Source organism: Geotrypetes seraphini, chromosome 10 (assembly GCF_902459505.1).
Source record: "Geotrypetes seraphini chromosome 10, aGeoSer1.1, whole genome shotgun sequence".
In the NCBI taxonomy this organism is placed as follows: Eukaryota; Metazoa; Chordata; class Amphibia; order Gymnophiona; family Dermophiidae; genus Geotrypetes; species Geotrypetes seraphini.
The window spans coordinates 30,473,587-30,497,312 of NC_047093.1; the positions used below are offsets into that span (position 1 = coordinate 30,473,587).

General features: G+C 43.1%; 1 protein-coding gene across 2 annotated transcripts in view; it reads left to right on the forward strand.

Moving 5' to 3' along the window:
• Window positions 1-23,726, forward strand: part of UNK (unk zinc finger) — a 125,159-nt gene that overhangs the window by 92,312 nt on the left and 9,121 nt on the right. For both annotated transcript variants that reach the window (XM_033960639.1, XM_033960640.1), the window contains 4 exons: window positions 370-544; window positions 1,177-1,278; window positions 18,569-18,757; window positions 20,677-20,858. In XM_033960639.1, coding sequence (XP_033816530.1) covers window positions 370-544; window positions 1,177-1,278; window positions 18,569-18,757; window positions 20,677-20,858 — 648 coding nt within the window. The remainder of the gene's footprint in view (window positions 1-369; window positions 545-1,176; window positions 1,279-18,568; window positions 18,758-20,676; window positions 20,859-23,726) is intronic.

A 23,726-nucleotide genomic window follows, 5' to 3' on the forward strand; every position in this document is an offset into this window, starting at 1 on the left:
ATGTGGCCTCCAATACTGAACACAGTACTCCAGATGAGGTCTCGCCATGGACCTGTACAACGGCATTATATCTTCAGGCTTTCGGCTGACAAAACTTCTTTTGGAGGTTTTGTTCAGATAGTAAAAATGCTTTTTATAACTGTAAAAGTTAAGGCATTGGATTTTCGGAGATAAATTGAGTAATAAACCATTGAAATAAAGGTTAACAAACCAAAGAAAAATAATGCTTTTTAATTGGATTAAAAATATTTCTTGCCCAGCTTTTGGGAGCTGACCCTTCCTTCCTCAGGGAAGAACAGAATGAGTAAAATGTCTTCTGATGTCATAAGAGCAGACCAGCACTGATGACTGTATTTTCCTTGCTTTCAGGACATGTTAGGGATTCTTCCTGTGGGCAGCCCACTGACTTCCAGTATTTCCTCCAGTATAACCTCCAGCCTGGCAGCAACTCCCCCAAGCCCCGCTGGCACCAGCAATATACCAGGCATGAATGCCAATGCACTTCCCTTCTACCCAACTAGCGACACCGTGGAATCTGTCATAGGTAACTTAAGCTTTCAGTATGCTTTTTTGCATATTAAATTGTTCATAAAGCAGTGAAGATTGCTGGTGGTAGGGCAGGGAAAATTGAATAAGTCGTAGGTTAGCTTGTATAGTTGTGCTTAGCCTATGTGTCACTTGTGTATGCTTGTGGGCAGTGGCATAGCGAGGGAGATTGAGGCCCGGGACGGTGGCGCCCTGCATTGCCGCGCCATGAGCCCCTCCAACTCTTCCCTGCCACTTGAGCACCCCCCGCTGATCTTATCACTGCTTACCTCTTAAAATGTTTGCTGGTGTGAACAGCATCTTCCACTTGCTGCTCATGCTGACCTCAGCCCGCTTCTGATGCCACATCCTGGTCCCGCAACCAGGAAGTGACATCAGAAGGGAGCCAAGGCCTGCATGAGCAACAAGTGGAAGATGTTCCTTGCGCCAGCGAACATTTCAAAAGGTATGCAGGGGGGTTGGGGAGGGTAGAGAGGAGGAGAGGCACCTGCGTCCCTGGCGAAGACAGCGCCTGGGGCAGTCCGCCCCCTCTTATTACACCAATACTTGTGGGAGTCCTTTTATTATATCAGTTAATGTTTTTTACCTCCCTGCTTCTAAGTTTAATGAGTCTCCATCCCTCTCTGGTAGAGTCTGCCCTAGATGACCTGGACCTCAATGAGTTTGGGGTAGCAGCATTGGAGAAGTCATTTGACAGCAGCTCAGTCCCCCCCCCAAGTGGCATCATGATAGGTAAGTGCAGACACAGATCACCGTGTAAGGTGTACTATAATAATAAGCATATGTTATGATATTTTATTACAAAACATATGTAATACTGTAAAAGCATGCATAGCAGAAACTTAAAAATATAATCAGACCCTAGGAATATCTAAACATCAGAAACAAACCCCAGTTTAAAAGCAGTTAAATTTCATAGACTTGAGTACTTGGCACCTGCCTTATTTAATTACAACTTGTTTTGTGGTTTTTTGTTTTTTTTAAATCTACAAGTTTTAAATAAACCTACAAAGTTTAACTATTTTTAAACTGGGATTTGTGTCTGATGTTTACGTATTTATGTTGTCTGATTATAGGTTGTAAAGTGTTTGTGTATGTATATTTTTATGTTATTCTTGTCCCAGATGTGTTTCCCTAGGCAATGTATTTCATATTTGAAGGGTAACATGTAAAAAGTCTTGCAATCTCATTATTATCAATTTCATAGCTAAAAGAAGTATTACTACTACTACTACTACTACACATCATTTCAATAGTGCAAATGGTGGTGAGCTATCTACTTTTAGGATCTTGTCAGGTGCTTATGATGTGGAATGACTTTGGTTGGAAACAGGATACTCTCCCTCCCTCTTAGATAGCAGATAGTGCGGTAATGTGAGAGAGTGTGGTGCAGTGGTTAAAGCTACAGCCTCAGCACCCTGGGGTTGTGGGTTCAAACCCACGCTGCTCCTTGTGACCCACATTGCTCCAGAGTGTGAGCCCACTGGAACAGACAGGGAAAAACACTTGCGTACCTGAATAAATCCATGTAAACGGTTCTGAGCTCCCCTGGGAGAACAGTAAAGAAAACTGAATAAATAAATAGTATGAAAAACTTCAGCCTCTGATAACCAGAGCTGATATTGTGACATCATAATGCCTCATTCCACCAATGCCTAAGAGCCAACCTCATCAGTGATGTCACAATGACTTGACTGTCCATTACTTGGCTCACTTTTACTACATTTTGATTTCTAGAGTGGCGCAGTGGTTAAAGCTACAGCCTCAGCACCCTGAGGTTGTGTGTTCATACCCACACTGCTCCTTATGACCCTGGGCAAGTCACTTAATCCCCCCATTGTCCCAGGTACATTAGATAGATTGTGAGCCCACCGGAACAGACAGGGAAAACATGGTTGAGTACCTGAATAAACTCATGTAAACCGTTTTGAGCTCTCCTGGGAAAATGGTACAGGGGGTTCCGTTCCAGGAACCCCCATGAATTTTGAAAAACCGCAAATGCAGTTTTTCGCCTGTCAAAAGGCAGGGGAGGCAGGAGAGGGCAGCTGGAGAGGTAGGAGAAGGCAGCTGTAGTGCCGGCAGGTGAAGAAAATCACTCGCGGTCTGCTCCGACTGCATCTTCCTGTAGTAAAGTCGAGCTACACCAATCAGGAGCTGCTTTTACACGCAGCTCCTTATTGGTGTAGCCCAACTTTACTACAGGAAGAGGCAGTCAGAGAAGACCGCGAATGAATGAGTCTGCAATTCGCCAACCGTGAATTCATGAGGGAACACTGTATAGAAAATTAAATAAATAAAATAATGACCAGTGCAGGAAACAACTGCCTCCACTATGTATAATTGAGGGCTTCACAGGAGGGGGACGGGGGGAAGGCAGAGCTTCCGGGCTTAACATCCAAAGGCAGGATAGGAAGTCCTCAGGGGCTGAGGGAGAAGGAAGCAAGGGAATCTGATACCCAAAGTGGAGAAGGTACTGACAAGGAAATGTACTGAAGCAAGGGAAAGGCTGCATCGATTTATGCAAGAAAACAAATCCAGAAGGGGGTAATGACTAGGATTTCTCCTGCATTGTAAGAGTAGCATAGCCATGGGGAAGGAGGCCTCAGTAGCCTGGGCACCCCCACACTTCAGAACCAGGCCCCCTCCAACACTGTGGCAGCTGGTACATGGCTGGTGGGAGTGCTCTAACCTCTTCAGCCAAAGAGTTTCCCTGCTGGATCCCAGCGCACTCTGCCTGAGCAGCAGCAAATCATCAGGGTGAAGAAGAAAAAAAAGAACAAAAAACCAGCGTGGCTCACTGTAGAGGAAGCGATCAGAGACAAAAAAACTTTGTTTAAGGAATGGAAAAGGTCAAAAACTGACGAAAACTGGAATAAGCACAAACAGCATCAACGCAGCTGCCATAAGGCGGTAAAAGGGGCCAAAAGAGACTACGAGGAAAAAATAGCTAAGGAAGCGAAAAACTTCAAGCCGTTCTTTCTATATATTAAGGGGAAACGACCTGCGAAGGAAGCGGTAGGACCGTTGGATGACCAAGGAATAAAGGGAGTGCTAAAGGAGGACAAAGCAATCGCCGACAGACTGAACACATTTTTTGCTTCTGTATTTACCGAAGAGAATATACACAGCATACCAGAACTCATCAGGCTATATGCTGGAAGCGAAAATGGGAAACTGACAGGGTTAACGGTCAGTCTAGAAGAGGTATGCAGGCAAATTGCTAGGCTTAAGAGTGATAAATCCCCGGGACCGGATTGTATCCATCCGATGGTCATCAAGGAACTGAAAGTGGACTATAGCTGAACTGCTTCAGCTAAAAGCCAATCTGTTGATCAAATCTGGAAAGATTCCGGAGGACTAGAAGGTGGCGAATGTTACGCTGATCTTCAAAAAGGGTTTGAGGGGAGACCTGAGAAACTACAGACCGGTGAGTCTGACATCAGTACCGGGAAAGATGGTAGAGGCACTGATAAAGGACTGCATCATTGATCACCTTGACGGACACGGTCTGATGAGGACCAGCCAGCACGGTTTCAGCAAAGGCAGATCTTGTTTGACAAATATGCTGCACTTCTTTGAGGGTGTAAAAAAGCAGATAGACAAGGGCGACCCGGTTGACATTGTATATCTGGATTTTCAGAAGGCGTTTGACTACTTCGGAAAATTGCGAGCCATGGAATCGAGGGTGAAATACTCACGTGGATTAAAAACTGGCTGGAGAATAGGAAACAGAGAGTGGGGGTAAATGGACAATACTTGGACTGGAAGAGCATCACCAGTGGGGTGCCGCAGGGCTCGTTTTCTTCACCCAGAGAGTGGTAGAAAACTGGAACGCTCTTCTGGAGTCTGTCATAGGGGAAAACACCCTCCAGGGATTCAAGACAAAGTTAAACAAGTTCTTGCTGAACCGGAACGTACGCAGGTAGGGCTAGTCTCAGTTAGTGCGCTGGTCTTTGAAGGGCCGCCGCGTGAGCGGACTGCTGGGCACGATGGACCAGCAGCGGCAATTCTTATGTTCTGATGCAACATTTCCACACATGCTCAGATCACATATTTGAACTGAGCGTGTGCGGAAGTGCTGGGCATCGGAGGCCAAAGCAGCCTGCCAACCTCCTGCTACTCAGGTAGCCCAGGCTGGGCTTGAGCATCCCTGTCAGCAAAGGTATGTTGGAGGGGGGTGCAGAGGGGATGGGGGGCTGAGGAAATTCTTGCCCCCCCCTAAACAATTGACTATGCCCTTTTGGTTTTAAAATAGTGTGGTAATGTTTAGATGGCTCCAGTTATCCCAGGACAAGCAGGCAGCATATTCTTAACACATGGGTGACGTCACCGACGGAGCCCTCGGTACGGACCTTTTTAACTAGAAGTTTCTAGTTGGCCGCACCGCGCGTGCGCGAGTGCCTTCCCGCCCGACGGAGGAGTGCGTGGTCCCCAGTTTCTTCGTTTCCGCGGAGCGAAGAAGACGCGTGTGTTTTTTCAACGGCCGTTGAAACCACTTTTTTGCCTTCCCGCTCGCGCTTTTTTCCTTATTTTTTCTCCACTTACCTTCGGGTTTATTTTTCTTTGATTTGCAAAAAAAAAAAAAAAACTTTGCTTTTTCTTTCGTTTTTGCCCCGGCGGGGCCTGTTGCCACTATACAGGCCTCGGGCTTCGATTTTGCGGAGGCTATCTTCCCCTTCATGCCCCCGCAGGTCGGTTTTAAGAAGTGCCAGCGGTGTGCACGCCCGATCTCCATAACTGACCCACACAATTGGTGTTTACAGTGTCTGGGTCCGGAGCATCGGGCGGACTCCTGCACCCGCTGTGCCACTCTCCAAAAGAGAACCCTTAAAAACCGAAGAATTCAACAAACTCTTCTCTTCGGCACCGAGTCGGCGATGGACTCCTCACCTTCAACGGCGGTACCTCAAAAATCGGCACCGTCGACCTCGACACCGGCCGACCCCACATCGGCGTCGCTGGCGCCAGGTAAGCCGGCTAAGAAGCCTTCCTCTTCCCTCGAGCGCCCTCCAGCTACGGTGGCGACACCGTCCCTACCGGCATCGCACCGGTCCCGCAAACGCTCCGCCCCGATCTCGGTGAGTGCCTCGTCATCGGCTTCCTCATCGCCGGGGCGTGGAGCGGCATCAAAGGAACCGAAGAAAAAGAAAGCGGTTCCGATGCCACCCCTAGATGACCGTATCTCGGCCATCTTAAAGGCTCAACTCCAGGAGCAGTTGAAGAAACAACTTGAACAACTGCTGCCCACTATCCTGGCACCGCTCCTTCCGGTACCAGACCGGCCCGAGCCCCGTACCGAGCCCCCGGTGTCCACCCCTTCGGTACCGGTGAACACCTCCATGCCGATCCTTTCGGCCCAACAACTTCATGGCGATCCGGTGGTTCATTCTCAGGCCACATTGGATCCTCCTCGGCACCAGGCGGTACGGCATTCTTCTCGGGACCGAGATCGACGCCGATCGTCCTCCCCTGGTACCGTTTCGGTGCGCTCTGGAAAGTCTTTGTCCAAGACCCGCCACACCGCGCCCTCCACCCCGGTGTCTCGACATGCACCAGAGGTCAGGGACCCTGACTTATGGGAGGAAACTCCTCTCGGTACCGAGGAGGATCCCTCCTCATCTGATGAGGAACCATCGGCACCCGATGCCACCTCTAAACCAGAGCAGTCCTCATTTTCTAAATTTCTGAGAGAAATGTCTGCTGCCCTGTCTCTTCCTCTAGAATCTGACTCAAAAAAGTCTCAAGCCTTTCTAGAGGCTTTAGACTTTGAACAACCTCCTAAGGAGTTCCTCAAGCTTCCCGTGCATGACATCCTACGGGAAACGTTCTACAAAAACTTGGAAAATCCCCTCACGGTACCAGGAGCCCCCCGTAAACTGGACAACCTTTACCGTGTCATCCCTATTCCTGGATTCGACAAATCTCAATTGCCCCATGAGTCCCTTCTGGTGGAATCCACCTTAAAAAAGACTCAGGGCTCCAGTGTTTATGCCTCTACCCCTCCTGGCAGGGAAGGTAAGACCATGGACAAGTTTGGCAAGAGGCTTTACCAGAATGCCATGCTTGCCAACAGGGCAAACAACTATTCCTTCCATTTTTCTTTCTATCTGAAACACTTGGTCCAGCAACTGTCTGCCCTCCAGAAGTACCTGCCTGAGCGCAAGGTCCCGCTATTCCAACAACACATCTCTGGTCTTCTCCAAATGCGCAAATATATGGTCCGCTCAATATACGACTCCTTTGAGCTCACCTCTCGGGCCTCTGCCATGGCCGTAGCCATGCGTCGCTTAGCCTGGCTCAGAGTCTCCGACCTGGACATCAACCACCAGGATCGTTTGGCCAATGCCCCCTGTCTCGGGGATGAACTCTTTGGAGAGTCACTGGATTCCACCACCCAGAAACTCTCGGCCCATGAGACCAGGTGGGACACCCTGATCAAGCCGAAAAAGAAGGCTCCGCCTGCCCGACCCTATCGGCCTCAATCATCTTACCAGCGGAGGTTCTCAGCCAGGCCACTCAATCCGCCTCCCCAACAATCTCGCCGACCCCGTCAGCAGCAGCACCATGCTCAGGCTCGATCTCAGGCCACTCAACCCTCTAAGCCTTCTCAGCCTGCTAAACAATCTCAGCCCTTTTGACTCTTCTCTCCAGGGCATAGCCAGTCATCCACCCTCACTGCCTCTTCCACAGCCTATCGGGGGTCGTCTCACCATTTTCTCCAGCCGTTGGGAAGTCATCACGTCGGACCAGTGGGTCCTCAACATCATCCGCCACGGCTACTCTCTCAACTTCCAGACTCTTCCACCGGACAACCTTCCCGTAGAGTCTGCTTCGCACTCATCTCAAACCCCCCTCCTCCTGAGGGAGGTTCAATCCCTCCTCCTTCTCAATGCCATCGAAGAAGTACCTCCAGATCAAAGGGGTCAGGGATTCTACTCCCGCTACTTCCTGGTACCCAAAAAGACGGGAGACCTCCGTCCCATTCTCGATCTCAGGGACCTCAACAAGTGTCTGGTCAAGGAGAAGTTCAGAATGCTCTCCCTTGCCACGCTCTACCCTCTTCTTTCTCAACACGACTGGCTATGTTCCCTGGACCTCAAAGAGGCCTACACTCACATCTCCATCAATCAGAATTCTCGCCGCTACCTGCGGTTCCAGGTGCTGCACCACCACTATCAGTACAAGGTGCTACCGTTCGGCCTCGCTTCCTCACCCAGGGTCTTCACCAAGTGCCTTATAGTGGTAGCGGCCTTCCTCAGGTCTCACAACCTCCAGGTGTTCCCCTACTTGGACGATTGGTTGGTGAAAGCACCTTCACCTCAACTTGTGCTACAGGCTACTCATCACACCATCTCTCTCCTCCACCTCCTGGGGTTCGAGATCAACTACCCCAAGTCGCATCTGCTTCCCACCCAACGACTTCAATTCATTGGAGCAGTTCTGGACACCACACTAATGAGGGCTTTTCTCCCCTCCGATCGTCAGCGGACCCTGCTCCACCTCTGTCGTCAGGTGCTCACGCATCCCTCCATTCCTGCCCGACAGATGATGGTCCTCCTGGGTCACATGGCCTCGACGGTGCATGTCCTTCCTCTGGCACGTCTCCACCTTCGCACACCTCAGTGGACTCTCGCCAACCAATGGTCACAGACTACGGATCTTCTTTCTCATCCCATCTCTGTGACATCATCTCTTCAGCGATCTCTCCAATGGTGGTTGAACTCCTCAAATCTTTCCAGGGGTCTACTTTTTCATCTGCCCCCCCACTCTATGATCATCACCACAGATGCGTCCCCCTACACGTGGGGAGCTCACCTAGGAGATCTTCGCACCCAGGGACTTTGGACCCCACAGGAGCGTCGTCATCACATAAATTTCCTGGAACTCAGAGCCATGTTCTACGCCCTCAAGGCTTTCCAACATCTTCTCTGCCCTCAAGTCCTTCTCATGTGCACAGACAATCAAGTCGCCATGTACTACATAAACAAGCAAGGCGGCACCGGATCTCGTCCCCTTTGCTTGGAGGCTCTGCGCATCTGGACCTGGGCCACGGACCGCAATCTCTGAGGAAATTCTTGCCCCCCCCTAAACAATTGACTATGCCCTTTTGGTTTTAAAATAGTGTGGTAATGTTTAGATGGCTCCAGTTGTGGTGGGCAATATAGGGAAGGCCTAAAGGGAATCTCCAAGCTCAGAAGGGAGCCCAGACAGGAGTCAGACACAGTAAGAAAAGGAAAATCTATATTCTAAATGTTTTGGAATGTGCAGTAATGCTAATGTTATGAAGAGTAAAACCTGGCTTGGATTAGAGATTAGAAATTGGGCAGGACAACACCCTCTGAAGAGAGTTTGGTAAAAGAGAGGGAGTGGCTACAAGGAAAGGGAAGAAGGGTTATCACTGCGAACCATTAGAAAAGTTTGGGAAATTGATGAATTGCAAATATGTGAGATTAAGTTGGTAGTTCTTTATTTAGAGTAAATTGAAGAAAAGCATATATTGTTGTTTTAATTTGAAAGTGATTAAAGACAGAGTGTTTTGTATCATAACGGAAAAGTCCTCAGCTAAGAGAGCGTATTCTCTGGAGCTGGGATAATCTGGATTTCTTTAACCAGTTGATACCCTAGTGGCAGATTACTGAACTCAAGCGGTGTATGAGCTACCCCTTGTGACAATACTAAGATCTGATTTGACTTGATAAGTACTAAAAAGTTTGATATTTATTTTTCAATAAATTCTATTTGACTTTAGGTTAATAATAATATACTGAGGCCCTCTTTTACTAAGGTGCGCTAACCGATTAGTGCGTGCGAAATGCTAATGCATGCATGTGCGTTTAGCGCGCACTAATTCGATTAGGGCGTGCTAATCGGTTAGCGCATCTTTGTGAAAGAGGGGGGGTTAGTGTTTTGGAGAGACCCCTAAAAAGAGCTGATCCTCCAACACCACGTAGCAGTGACACGAGCTTCTTCAGGGTATCTTTCTGTCTTTCCCTGGAGAGAATATGGTGCCCCGTCAGTAACAGTACCTCTGTGGCTGTGATTTTAAAGGTATAACCACTAATGTGCAGGAACTAGGGCAGGGATTCTTCACCAGTGGTGCCTACGTTCCCAAGGGATAAGGAAAGAGGGCAAATGAAGTGTGGGGAAGGGCCTTGAAATCTGAGGCAATTTATTGAAATGTTCAAGTTTCAAGTTTCAAGTTTTATTAGGATTTTATATACCGCCTATCAAGGTTATCTAAGCGGTTTTACAATCAGGTACTCAAGTATTTTCCCTATCTGTCCCGGTGGGCTCACAATCTATCTAACGTTACCTGGGGCTATGGAGGATTAAGTGACTTGCCCATGGTCACAAGGAGCAGTGCGGGGTTTGAACCCACAACCCCAGGGTGTTGAGGCTGTAGCTTCAACCACTGCACCACACACTAGTCCAGGGGTCTCAAAGTGCCTCCTCGAGGGCCGGAATCCAGTCGGGTTTTCAGGATTTCCCCAATGAATATTTATCAGATCTAGTTGTATGCACTGCTTTCATTGTAAGCTAATAGATCTCATGCATATTCATTGGGGAAATCCTGAAAACCTGACTGGATTCCAGTCCTCGAGGAGGGACTTTGACACCCCTGTTCTAGACAGTGAAGTCAGTTATTAGGACAGTTATTAGTAGTTTAACTGTGTACTAAAGTAACATATTAACAGGTAGCACCTTTAGCAGCTAACAGCAGCATATATAGCTGCTAGTATTAGTTAACGGACACATGGTTTAGAAGGGGATGTGAAGGTTTCATTAATCATTTAATAGGATGCCAGAACCAAAAATGTTTAAGAATCCCAGATATAATCTTATTGCGCTGGTTGGAGGCGTCACTCCCATCTTTGCAGCACTGGCGAGTGGCCCTAATCCATATGGAATCCCGGGCTGGCCCACAATTGCAGGATGTCTGGTCTCCTTTTTTTAGGAATACTTTAACCCCAGCAGCACGTAGTTACTTACAGTGGTGCCTCGCATAACGGACGCCTCGCACAGCGAACGCTGCGCATAACGAACTTTTTGTCTTGCTCCCTATAACGAACTTCGTTTCACACAACGAAGTCGCCCGAGGGGCCCGGGGGGGGGGCGGAACTACTCTCGCCGCTTCCTAATGTGAGCCGGGAACAGCAGCACCCTCCTGTCTGAATGCAGTGTTCCATCATCTCCCTCCACCTTACCTTAGATACCGAGTTTTCCGGCTTTCTTTTTCGGCCAGCCACACACTTTCAAAGAGCAGCACATGCGCGCATGCTCTGTTGTTCAATCTTCTCCTCTGACGCAACCGGAAACCGGAAGTTGCAGGAGAGGAGAACATTGATCAACTCCAGCAGCTGCGCGTGCACAGCTTTTTGAAATCGTGCGGCTGGGTGAAAAAGAAAGCTGGCAAACTCTGCATATAAGGTGAGGTGGAGGGAGGGAAATGTAGGGCTGCAGAACGAATTATTTTGTTTTACATGTATTCTTATGGGACAACAGGGCTGCAGAACGAATTATTTTGTTTTACATGTATTCTTATGGGAAAACGCGTTTCACACAACAAACTTTTCGCATAACAAACTTGCTCCTGGAACGAATTAAGTTCGTTGTGTGAGGCACCACTGTACTTTAACTTGTAATATAATACATCTTTTCCTGTGTTCTCTCTCTGGGCTTCCTGGCCCGTACCTTGGCTCACTTGACAATGGCAGTGACACCCTGATTTACCACTACTGCACACCTGATTCTTGGAGGGGGGGAGGGGATATGCTGGGGGTGGAGGGCAGGATGAAAATTTCAAATTGTTATCTTTTGTTCAATAGATTATTTTACTATGTTTTCACTTGGATTGCTTTGCTTTTCCAAACTGTGTTGATTTTTGTTCTGTTCAATAAAGATAATTGATTAAAAAAAAAAAAAAAGAATCTCTGGTATAAAACATCTTAGTTCTCCTGGCCAGTCTACCTGGGGAATGTGTGGCACAGTGGTTAAAGCTACAGCCTCAGCACCCTGGGGTTGTGGGTTTAAACCCACGCTGCTCCTTGTGACCCTGGGTAAGTCACTTAATCCCCCCATTGCCTCAGGTACATTAGGTAGATTGTGAGCCCACCGGGACAGGCAGGGAAAAATGCTTGAGTACCTGAACAAATTAATGTTAACCGTTCTGAGCTTTCTGGGAGAACAGTATAGAAAATTGAATAAATAAATAAAAAATAAATACCTCATCATTTGGAGAGCAGAGCTGAGGTAAATCTTTAGACACCTGAGTCAAGAAGGATCAATAATAGAATCCAGCTGTGGACCAAAATGATTAATACAGTACATATATTAAAATCACTTCTTTCTTCCAGCAGAGGGTAAAAAAGCAGGGGTAGCAATTCTTATAAATAAAAAATGTATGGCCAAGATTAAGGTAAAAAATTCAGATCCACATGGAAGATGGATACATATTGATATAGGTATGGGAAATGATGCCCTGACGTTGTTTAATATATATGCCCCTAATTTGAATCAATCAGAATTTTTTAAAAAGTTACAGAATATGTTATTACCACTGGCTGCTTCTAATTTAGTGGTGGCTGGAGATTTTAATGCTGTAATGGATCCATTATTGGATAAAAAACCAGGTAAAAGTATAAAATCTTTAGGTTTAGATAATTTGGTTCAATCATGTGATTTGAAAGATATATGGCGTATTCTTCATTTTAATGATCAGGAATTTTCATTTTGTTCACAGGTTCATAAATCATTTTCAAGAATAGATTATATTTTTGTTTCAACAAATAAAGTGCAACAGGTGATTAAAGCTTCCATAGATCCTATTATTATTTCGGATCATGCGGGAGTATGGATAGAATTACAATTAGATCAATTAGAGAATGGTAGACCTCTTTGGAGATTTGATAATGCATTGCTTGTGGATGACAAATTTTTGGAAAATTTTAAAACACAAATTAATGATTTCTTTCAAATAAATTTAGTGGAGGATACATCTATTGAGAATGTATGGGATGCATTTAAAGCAACTATGAGGGGTAATATTATATCATATTCAGCTTTTATTAGGAAACAGATTAAAATACAATATATAGAATTAGAAAAAGAAATAAAAATATTAGAAGCTAAATTGATAAGTAAATGGGAATATGAAGTTTTGCAAGCTCTTTTGAAAGCAAAAGGTAAATATAATGAATTAACTTCAAAAATGATAAGAAGAGATTTGTTTTCCAAGCAAACAATGTATTATGGAAATTCTAATAAGGCGGGGAAATTATTGGCAAATTATCTTAAAGCAAAAAAAAGAAGAACTAATATTAATGGAATAAAAGATGATAATGGTACAATAACAAATCAAACAAATATAATATTAAAACAATTTTTAAAATTTTATAAGGACCTATATTCTTCCAAGCCTTATTTGGAGAAACAAAAAGATGGAAAAAATTTTTTAGATTTAATTAATGGACCTAAGGTTCCTGATCATATAAAACGGAGTTTAGATGAACCTATATAATTAAAAGAATTAGAAACAGCATTGAGATCTCTTAGAGTTGGATCCGCTCCAGGTGGTGATGGTTATACAGTAGAATTTTATAAAACATTTCAAAATATCCTTTCCCCACATTTACTAAATTTATATCAGACACAACTTATAAAAGGGAATATTAAAGGTACTATGGCTGAATCAATAATAATTGTTTTGCCTAAGCCAAATAAAGATCCTACTTTGGTTTCAAACTACAGGCCTATATCTTTGATAAATGTTGATAATAAACTTTTGGCGAAAATTTTGGCTTTGAGATTAGCCAAAGCTCTCCCACATATTATAGATATGCATCAAACGGGTTTCGTTGCTAAAAGACATTCCTCTAATAACTCTAGATTATTGTTTCACATGTTAAACTTATCAAAAAAAATGGATGAACCGGCTTTTACAGTTTCATTAGATGCTGAAAAAGCATTTGATAGGGTAGAATGGAATTTTATGTATCAGGCTTTAGAATGATTTGGTATAGGTTCTGGATTTATACAAATGATAAAAACATTGTATAGCTTCCCGATTGCAAGACTAAATATTAATAATAAGATATCTGATGGTTTTCAATTGCAGAGGGGAGTTAGACAAGGTTGTCCTTTATCTCCTTTGTTATTTGATGTTGTATTAGAACCCTTATTGTTAGCAATACAGCAAACGAGGGAGATACAAGGTATTCCATATTCAGATATGGAATATAAAATTTCGGCTTATGCTGATGATATTTTACTTTATTTGAGAAATCCAGAGTCTACCTTATCTTCTTTATTGGAATTAATAGATAAGTTTGGCAAATTTTCAGGTTATAAAATTAATTGGAATAAATCTGAAATTATACCTTTAAATATTCATTGTGTAAAAGGATTATTTGACACTTTTCCATTCATATGGAAAGAAGAAGGATTTAAATATCTTGGCATTCAAGTTAAAAATACAATTGAAGATACTGTAAAAGAGAATGAAAAATATGTATTAAAAAAAGTTACGGAGTTATGTGAGCAATGGAACCCATTACATATTTCTTGGTGGGGAAGAGTTCAAACTATTAAAATGATGATGTTACCTGTAGTTTGCTACCAAATGAGTATGATACCTATTTATTTTCAGGGGTCCTTTTATAAAAAGCTTAATAGCATTTTAACAAAATTTCTTTGGCTTGGTAAAACACCTAGAATAGCTTTAGTAACTTTGCAAAAATCAATTAAGGAGGGAGGGGTAAATTTTCCAAATTTCTATAGGTACCATCAAGCCTATATTCTACGTCAGGGTATGTATTGGATCCTCCCAGAACTTATGGATAATGCACCGGATTGGTTATATTTGGAATGGCGCCTTATGTTTCCCCTAAATTTAGTTCATCTGCCAAGTATTAACATACCTAGAAGATACAGAGAAAATAAAATATTAATGGATACTTGGAAAACGTTGAGGTTTATTGATAAATTAACACCTATCCCAATAAACAAATCAACTAATCAATCTATATGGATAAACTCCAAGATCAAAATTGGCGGAGCTCAAATCCTTTGGAAGAACTGGATTATTGCAGGCATTAGATCTCTAGAAGATGTTATTTCAGAAGGTAAACTGCTGGATTTTTCACAATTGCAACATAGATTTGGTCTTAATAAAACACAAAGTTTTAAATGGTTGCAATTGAAGCAGGCCATTCAGGTTGGGTTCCCTGAATGGAAAACATTAAATAATCAATATAGTTTAAAGTTCTTATGTTTTCAAGCAGACTTCCTAGGACATCAAGCCGCATTGTGGTATAAATTAATATCTGGATATTTGAATAAAAAACCAAAAAATGGTCTAAGAGATATTTGGAGCATTGAGATTGGACATCAGATTAATGCATCTCAATGGCCACTAATTTGGTCTTGGAGAATGGGATGTACAGTGTCAGCATCTATGAGACAAACTTGGTTCTTTTTATTACATAGAGCTTTTTGGACCCCTACACGTTTGCAAAAATTAGACAGTTCTAAGTCAAATAAATGCTGGCACTGTAATCTGGAACCAGGGACTTTAGATCACTTACTGTATCATTGTCCCTACATTAAAAGTTTTTGGAATTCAATTTGGCCACAAATTAATAAATTGATGGAAAATCATATAGCAATATCATATGATACAGTGTTATTTGGAATGATGATGAGAAAAAAAAGTCAAATTTCACCAGAAAATAACAAACTTTTATTAATCATGACAGGGGTTGCCATTCAGCATATAACCAATAACTGGAAGAATTATAACAACCTAAATTATACATTTTGGTGGAATACAATATGTCATATATTTAAAATGGAAAGAACAATAGCAATACAAAGAGGGACATATACTAAATTTATAAAAATATGGGGGCCATTGACAAAATACTGCAATGAATAAATAGTAGGATTTTTCTTCTTTTCTTCTTTTAAATATCTTTTTTATGACACACATAGAGGGGGGGTAATGAAAATAATTTCTACAAAAAATGTTATAATATATTATACAATATGTAATGTATGAATGAAAAGTAATAGAAGGGTGGGGGGAGGGATAGGGAATAAAAATATATTTAGAACATAATGTATTAGACATAAAAGTGTTATTATATTCATCAATTGTATTTTAACATGTTGTACACTTTCTGTAAAATTTGAAAATAAAAAATAATATAAAAAAAAAAAAAATCACTTCTTTCTTTGCAATGGTATATATATATGTAGTTATTAGAAAAGAATATCTTCCTTTTTGTCATAATTGGATCAGTCCAGAACATATGGGTTATACCCATCAGCCAGTAGATAAAGACCGAGACCTAAGAGCTGGTATTCTCTGTCTCCAACAAATGGCGATTAGTATTCCTTTCAGCTCTGGCCTGGCTGGTGAGGTAGCTCTTGCCCCCAGTTGGAGAACTGGGTACCCAATTGAGCTTAAATGCATGAAGAAGAATTCAGGACATCCATTCCTTGGGGGCTACCTGGAGGAGTCTAGGTCCCTCCTCAGCCAGTGGGACATTGTAGGGTTTATTAGAGCTCCTGTTCACATCATTAAAAAAATAAATTTTTGAAACTTTAAAGGTCCCTCTTTTTTTTTTTTTTTGGACTTCTGAAAGGGTAAGGAAGTTGCTCCTAAGTTAAACCTCCCATTTTATTTACATGAATAGTGGGCAAGCTGCTTGGAGGTAGTTTGGGCAGGTGTCAGGAGTGGTGCCAAGTTGCTTTACTTGAAGGTTACTTAAGTTCTCTGAGCATATCAAGGGGAGCAGTGTCAGACTCAGAGTTAGAAGTGTGCGTGTGCCCAGTAGAAGTAGACACTGCCAATCCTGCCTTAATTGATTTTGTGCCAGGAGTGGTGCAGTCTTCCTCCCTCATTCCATAGCTTTGTGTTTCTCTAGCTGCATGGGCCTTTCACAAGGGAGGAAATAATGGGAGCATTAGCAGAAAGTCTCGGGGAACAGTCTGGGCTTGAAATCATTTTTTATTGTTGAACATCACGAAACAGCAGGTAAAACACAACAAATAAAAGCAATCAAAAACGATTCAACAATTACAGCATTTTCTCTTTTCACCCCCCCCCCATGATCCAATCCCCACAAACCCCAAACCCCTCCCAACATGCTCCCACTCCCATGCCCATTCCCCTCCCAACACAAAACAAGCCAAAGCAAACAGCAGAAGGCTGTGTTCTTATACCCTCCAACTGTTCAAACCCTGAGGCCCCCCAGAAACCCGAACAACCCTCCCTACTTAAGTCCCATACCCTTCCCCCCACAGAATCCATGCATACCAACAGCCATACCACTAATCATACCTTCCATCCTCCCTTCGATGCACCGGGGTGTCCATTCATATCCGGACAGCTAAGAAAAGAATACGGGAGAAACTGGTTAGAAAGAGTTCAGCACTAAGCTCCGAGCCAGTCTGGGCTTTTAGACTATCTCATTCTGTCTTTTTCTTTCTGAAGATGTTGGAGCAAGCCATTGGAGCATGATGAGCAGTTTGGAGTGAGGACTCCCCTTATTGGATCGTTTGGAAGAAGACAACCTTCCAGTGATGGAAGGAGATGGCCTTATAGTTGTTCAGCTTTTCTGGAGAAAAAAGCTAAAGGGGATGATTTCTTAGATGTTGGAAGCTTTGAGTATTATGATGCCTGTTGCATAGGAGGCAGCAACCTTTGAAGATCTCATCCTTGAAGGGATATGTAAACACATTAGAGCTTTTCCTAGCCTTCCTGCTATTCAAATCCTCATTATGGCATTTCAGAGGCTAGTTTTTGCATGAAAAGAGCGAAGGGTAAGCTTTACCCTTTATTTCCTAAGGAAAGGAAAAGTTAAGTTACCAGAAGTACGTGCTTTATTGATGGTAGTCACCAAAAAGACATCTATCCCGTTGGAGGATGGAATAGTTATGAAGGATATCCTCAAACAGGCAGCTTTAGTTTTACAGGGCATTGTATGTGTGTGTGTGGTGCTTACAGTACATGTCTAGGGTATGTTATGCTGGATTCAGCAGGCACAGTGTGCATTGGAGGCCAAGGACCCAAAGGAAGAAGAGACCCACCTTTGTGACTGCTGCTTTATTTGATCTCATCAGGACCTTGGCCAAATCTGTAGCGGTCTCGGTTTTTTCCTAAGCAGCAGCTATGGTTGCATAATTAGCAGATGTAGCTTCCAAGACCTGTTTCACCAGATAGAGGAAAGCCTGAAACTTCCTATGGTAAGGACCAGTAATCATGGACAGCCTGTCTCTTTTTTGTCTTACAGCCTGAGGAGTTGCTGAAGGCTCTTTAAGGTTTCCCCGAGGAAACAACTACTTCTATGGAGTCCTGAATTTTCTTCTACAGTTTTTAGTGTGGGGTTTATTTCCTTGCAGAATCTACCGATATTTATGATTTGTTACAGGAATATTGCTGAGCTGTGGCTATGTGGAACCACTTAGTGTAACGCTCACGGCTCTTAGGTCTCTCTTTCCATCTGCTGGCTGACAGGCATAACCACTATATTCTGGATTCCAAGTTTCTTTATTCTTTGATATACCATTTATCAAACTGATACCTAAACGGTTTACAATGGAATCAATCTAAAAAGTTTAAAATTAAAAGTATAACAAATCGTAAAATTAAAATAAGAATTAAAAAAAATAATAAAGGAGGGAGCATGACAGACTGCCTGATGTATTGGAGACAAGATGGAAGGAGGGGCATGGTAAGTTAATAAGTACATCAAAATTCAAAAATAAAACAAAAAGGTGTGGAAAGTGGAGGAGTTGGATTCAAGGAAAGAAAATTAGAAGGTTAAGACCAAAATTTTCTCTGTGAAAAGAAAAATATTTACCATTGGGGTTATATTACATTAATTAAAAACTGAAGGCAGATGTGATTTCAGTGGAATAAGACTGTACCTTTCTTGAGGTTATTATTGTACTAAAATATTTTTCTCCTTGTTCCACCTTCTTCCTTTTTCTCTCTCTCTCTCCATACTCTTTTGTCCAGGGGGAAGTTTACTACAAAGTTCTGCTCCTGTAAATATTCCTGGCTCTTTAGGAAGTTCAACTTCTTTTCATTCTGCCTCTCCCTCACCGCCAGTTAGCCTATCATCACATTTTCTTCATCAGAGCCAAGGACACTTAAGTCAATCAGATAACAACTTTCTGGGATCATCGGCATCACATGGTTCATTAGGTAAAAACAGATGGCTTGATAGAAGGTTGGCATGTATGTATAAACATTAGTTGCTTGTTCCTTATTGAATTTCATTTTTCTGCAAGCAGAATGAATTTTATAAAATTATCTCAGGAGTTGCATGCATAAAATTGCACATAGTGACAAAACAGTGCATCCTGTTATGTGACACACGTGTAGGGTTGTGGTGGGGCAGAATACAAGTGGTATTGCAAAGTTTGCATGTTCTTTTATAATATATGTGCATACTTAATGCACTAGAAGAAACTAAAAAAACACTGTGGAGTGATGATGTTCCTGAAATGAACTTTATTGAAAATTAAAAGTTCCACAAGTCAGTGTAACCAATCCACATAGAAATAAAACGATTCACATTTAAAAAAACCTTGAGGACCTAATCTTCCGAGAGCATGGGGCCCAACAAGGTCCGTGTTTCGACAAGATAGTCTTCTTCAGGGGTCCCTGATAATCCTAAGGTAGTAGATACTTGGAATAAACAATCCAAAAAGTACTGCAATCAAATGCACATTCTCTGCGGAGTTCCACACGTTTGTACTTTTTGGATTGTTTATTCCAAGTATCTACTACCTTAGGATTATCAGGGACCCACTACCAGACACAGAAAAATGCACTCCCCATTCATACCCCCCCCAATCAAGGAAGTAAAAAGAACAAGACTACACGACGGCCTACTAGCCACTCAAGCCGCAAGACTGGACAACCAAATCTCCAACCTTCTGATGACCACCCCAGACTATAGGACATTCAGAAAGGAAATAAAGACCACACTTTTCAAGAAATTCCTGAAGCAGCAATAACATCACGACCTCTTAGTAACACTAAAACTGACGCTCGATCTACCCATTACTGCACTAATAATAACAAAAGAACCTCCACTTTGACCACCTATCAACTCTACTACAAACCACCTCACCCTCAACAACCCGCTAAATGTCTATAAGATCTACAACCTACCTCTCTAGCTAATCATTGTAACTCTGTTTTTAAATTAACCTTTTGTAATCCGCCTTGAACCGCAAGGTAATGGCGGAATAGAAATCCCTAATGTAATGTAATGTAATGTAAACACGGACCTTGTTGAGCCCCATGCTCTCGGAAGATTAGGTCCTCAAGGTTTTTTTTAATGTGGATCATTTTATTTCTATGTGGATTGGTTACACTGACTTGTGGAACTTTTAATTTTCAATAAAGTCCATTTTAGGAACATCGTCACTCCACAGTGTTTTTTGATTTCTTCTCTGTGGATATCTCAGGGTCAATTCCTTTGGTTTGGTTGCACACTTCATGCTCTAACATTTATGTCTGCAGCTTAATCTAAACATTTATTTATAAATTTCTTACCCGCCTATACCTAGGCGGCTTACAAAAATATCACAATATTAAAACAGACAAATCATATAGAATAATATCTTCTCTGCTGCCGCTCGGCCCAAAGATTAAATTTTGGTGAGGAGGTAGATGGAATGACTAAATTTATCCACTGATCAATTTTGGAAAGGACAGGTTTAGGGCCTTCTCTCCAGAGATCTGGCAGGTATCTCCTTTGAAAAGTGGCTTCTAAATTATTATGTTTAAGTTATTTGCTGTTTTGAAATGGGTAAATAGCTTAAGTTAGTGATAATTCTGAAGGAGGCTTACTTTAATAAAATAAGCGCTTTGTTCACAGTGGTGTAATGAAAAGGAAACAAGATATTTAGGAATAGTTCGGGGTATTGGTAATTGAATTGCAGTGCTATTTTTATTTTATTTTTTTAATATAAATATCATGAGTTGAAGTCGGTTTTTTTATAAGATTCCAAAATAATAAGCCCACATTTTCAGTTCAGAGAAAGGATTACAGCGGGACCTACCTATTTGCCATCAGTTTCACAGCTTTCTCTTCCTTTTTTTCTAAATAGGTTTGAACGGGATGAATAGCAGTATATGGGAGCATTTTGTGTCTGGCAGTTTATCGCCCAGTACTTCACCAGCATTTCTCTCAGGACAGAGCGGTGCTGAGCTGGTAAGACTGCGTCAGGAACTAGACGATGCCGGTAGCACAATAAAGCAATGGGAAGAGTCTTGGAAACAAGCTAAGCAGGTATGGGACAATGGGATGCACACAATGTCTTGTAGGTCTCCAAACAGGTTAGATTTCTGCATACTGTAGAATAATGAACCTCACTCCTAAAGCAGGGTATGTGAATACAATCTAAATCTCTCAAATTGACTTCTTTTTTTTTTTTTTTTAAATATCTTTATTCCTTTTTACATTATACAAACAAGTGTACAATAAATCAAGTCATACTATACATTCTTCACTTGAAACTTTACAATCATCTTATACCATAAATTACCTCCCCTCCCTCCCTTTCCAAATATTTTTGTAACTACTCATCCTAATGTCATAAAACCCACCCATCCACCCTCCCATCCTATACATACTAAATGGGGATAAATTCATTTATTTATTAACTCAAATTGACTTCTAATACTTACTATAGTATTTACGTTGTACTAATCAGACCAGTCCAGAATGAATGGATTATACCCTTTGTAGGGCAGATGAAGACAGGAGCTGTAAATTTTGCCCCAAAAGACAGCATGCAGTTGCTTCTTCTTCATTTATTTAATTGTTTAGCCCACCCTCCTGATATCACTCAGAACAGGTTACAAAGTAACATACAAGGGATCATCAGAAAGTTTCCGCACATTTATTTTTTTTAAACACTATTAAATATCTCAAAAGCAAATTACATAACTTTTCCACATACTGTATATACTTGAATATAAGCTGACCTGAATATAAACCAAGGTAACCTTTCCCCCCTCCCCCCAAAAAGGAGGAAAAAAGGTTGATTTGAATATATACCAGGGGAGGGAGGGTTAATATTCAAGTGCCCTACCAGGCTCTGCACCCTGTCCCCCCTCCCTCCCTGTCAGGCTCTGTACCCTGCTCCCCTCCCTCTCTCCCCTGCCAGACTGTGCACTATGCCCCCCTCCATCCCTACCAGGCTCTATATCTTGTTCCCTCTTCCCTCCCTGCCCTGTCAGGCTCTGCCCCTTGCCCCCTCCCTCCCAGGCTTTGTACCCTACCTCCCTCCCTGCCCTGCCAGGCTCTGTACCCTGTTCCCCTCCCTCCCAGGCTCTGCATCTTGTCCTTCCGCCCTGCCCTGTCCCCATCCCTCCTTTCCTCTCGATGCCTTGCAGTGGGCTGGGACAGGAGGGATCCCACCCATCTCCTGTTCCGGCCAACTGTTAAAAACTTTTACCTCCCTCTCGCCTCCCCTGCGTACCTTTAAAATCCACGGTGATCCCGCACTCCTGCCCCGTGCAGAGCCACTAGTGATTGGCTGCCGCGAGTTCTCGCAGGCCATGGCAGAGCTTTGGGGTGCTTATCTAGCATGCTATCCTTGTCTGGAATGTAGATTAAAATGGCACATAAACAGTCCATAAAGGAGGTATCAGGTGCTTCAGCTACCTCTCAAGGCTACGTGTCCTTTGAGAAAAATGCATGAGAAGCAGCCAATTTGTCCTCTCAGTCTGAAGGCTCAGTTCCTCCTCCTCCTCCTCCTTCTCCCTCTCCCCCCCTGTTCCCACCTTGGCCCTAGAGAATGCCTTAACTGGGCATCAAGTTTCAAGTTTATTTAAAATTTCTTATACCGCCCAATCAGTCTTCTAGGCAGTGTACAAATTTGTAAAAACAAAGGACAAACTTTAAATAAAATAAAAATTTGACGTGACCCTACGTCACCAAACTCTGACTATAAAAACTTTTAAAAACTATTAAAAACACAGACAAACAAGAACATAGGGTAAAAGGCAAAAACTACATGAGGCAAAGTAAAAGAGAACAATTAAGGAAAAAACAAGAGGGAGGGCTGCTGTAAGCTCAGTAGTAATTTCACTCAATTGCCCTTAAAAGGACAGTTAGACCTCAAAGGCACTTACACTTCTTCTCTCCCCTTGTACTTCTTTAATTTTCCCAGCACGAGCAGTATCACAAACTTGCTGCCTGTATCGGTGTCGGCTCTCTCTGACGTCACTTCTGGGTCCCGCGCCTAGGAAGTGACGTCAGAGGGAGAGCCAACACAAGATAGGTGCTGCTCGTGCTGGGAAAATTAGGGATGGGGGAAGGGTGGGGCACGTGCACGGCAGGGGGAGGTGGGGGGAGGGTGCTACCGCCCTGTGTTCCACTCATCCTAGCTACGCCACTGTCAAGGTGTGCTTTGCAACTGCCTTTAATCAAGCCTATGGCACACAATACAGTGGGAAACGTTTCTGCATTTTCTACAAAAGAAGGGGGGGAACACGAAGGCAGGTGAGATGTCAAGATAGACAACAGCTGCAAGTCTTTACACAGTCTTTATTCTATTGGTCACGACGAGGATCCTAGTTTCGGCTGTAACACATTGCCTTCATCATGGGACAAAAGCAGTATACGAGTCTCTAAAGTTGAAAGGGGATAGATTCCATACAAACATAAAGAAGTTCTTCTGGAGAGGAAGTGACGTCAGCTCACGGAATGGCTGCTTGAATTCAGAGCTCCGTAGGGGCACATGTGCTTTTCAAATTTTACAGCGTTCTGAACAACGGAGATTTAGAGCTTTCAGTGGAGTTGGATTACAGCAGAGATGGAGACCCGAAAGAAATTAGAAAAATACAAATTTCCTACACTTGAAGGAGAGAAATCGGCTGCCGCGAGTGGTAGTTCGTTGCTGGGCAGCAGAAAAAAAATGGCGCCGGCACTCGCGGAGTCGGACGAGGACGAGCCTGTTGCCGGGAGCGCAGCAGTCGAGGCAGTCACACCCCAAATGCTACAAGATTGGTTTAGAGCATTAAAGGAAGAAATGGTGGGTGTTCGAAGGGACTTAAAAGCTACGATGATTGAGCTGCGGTCGGAAATAGCTGAGCTGGGAGGTCGGGTGGGGGACACAGAGGATCGAATATCGGAGCTGACACAAGACCT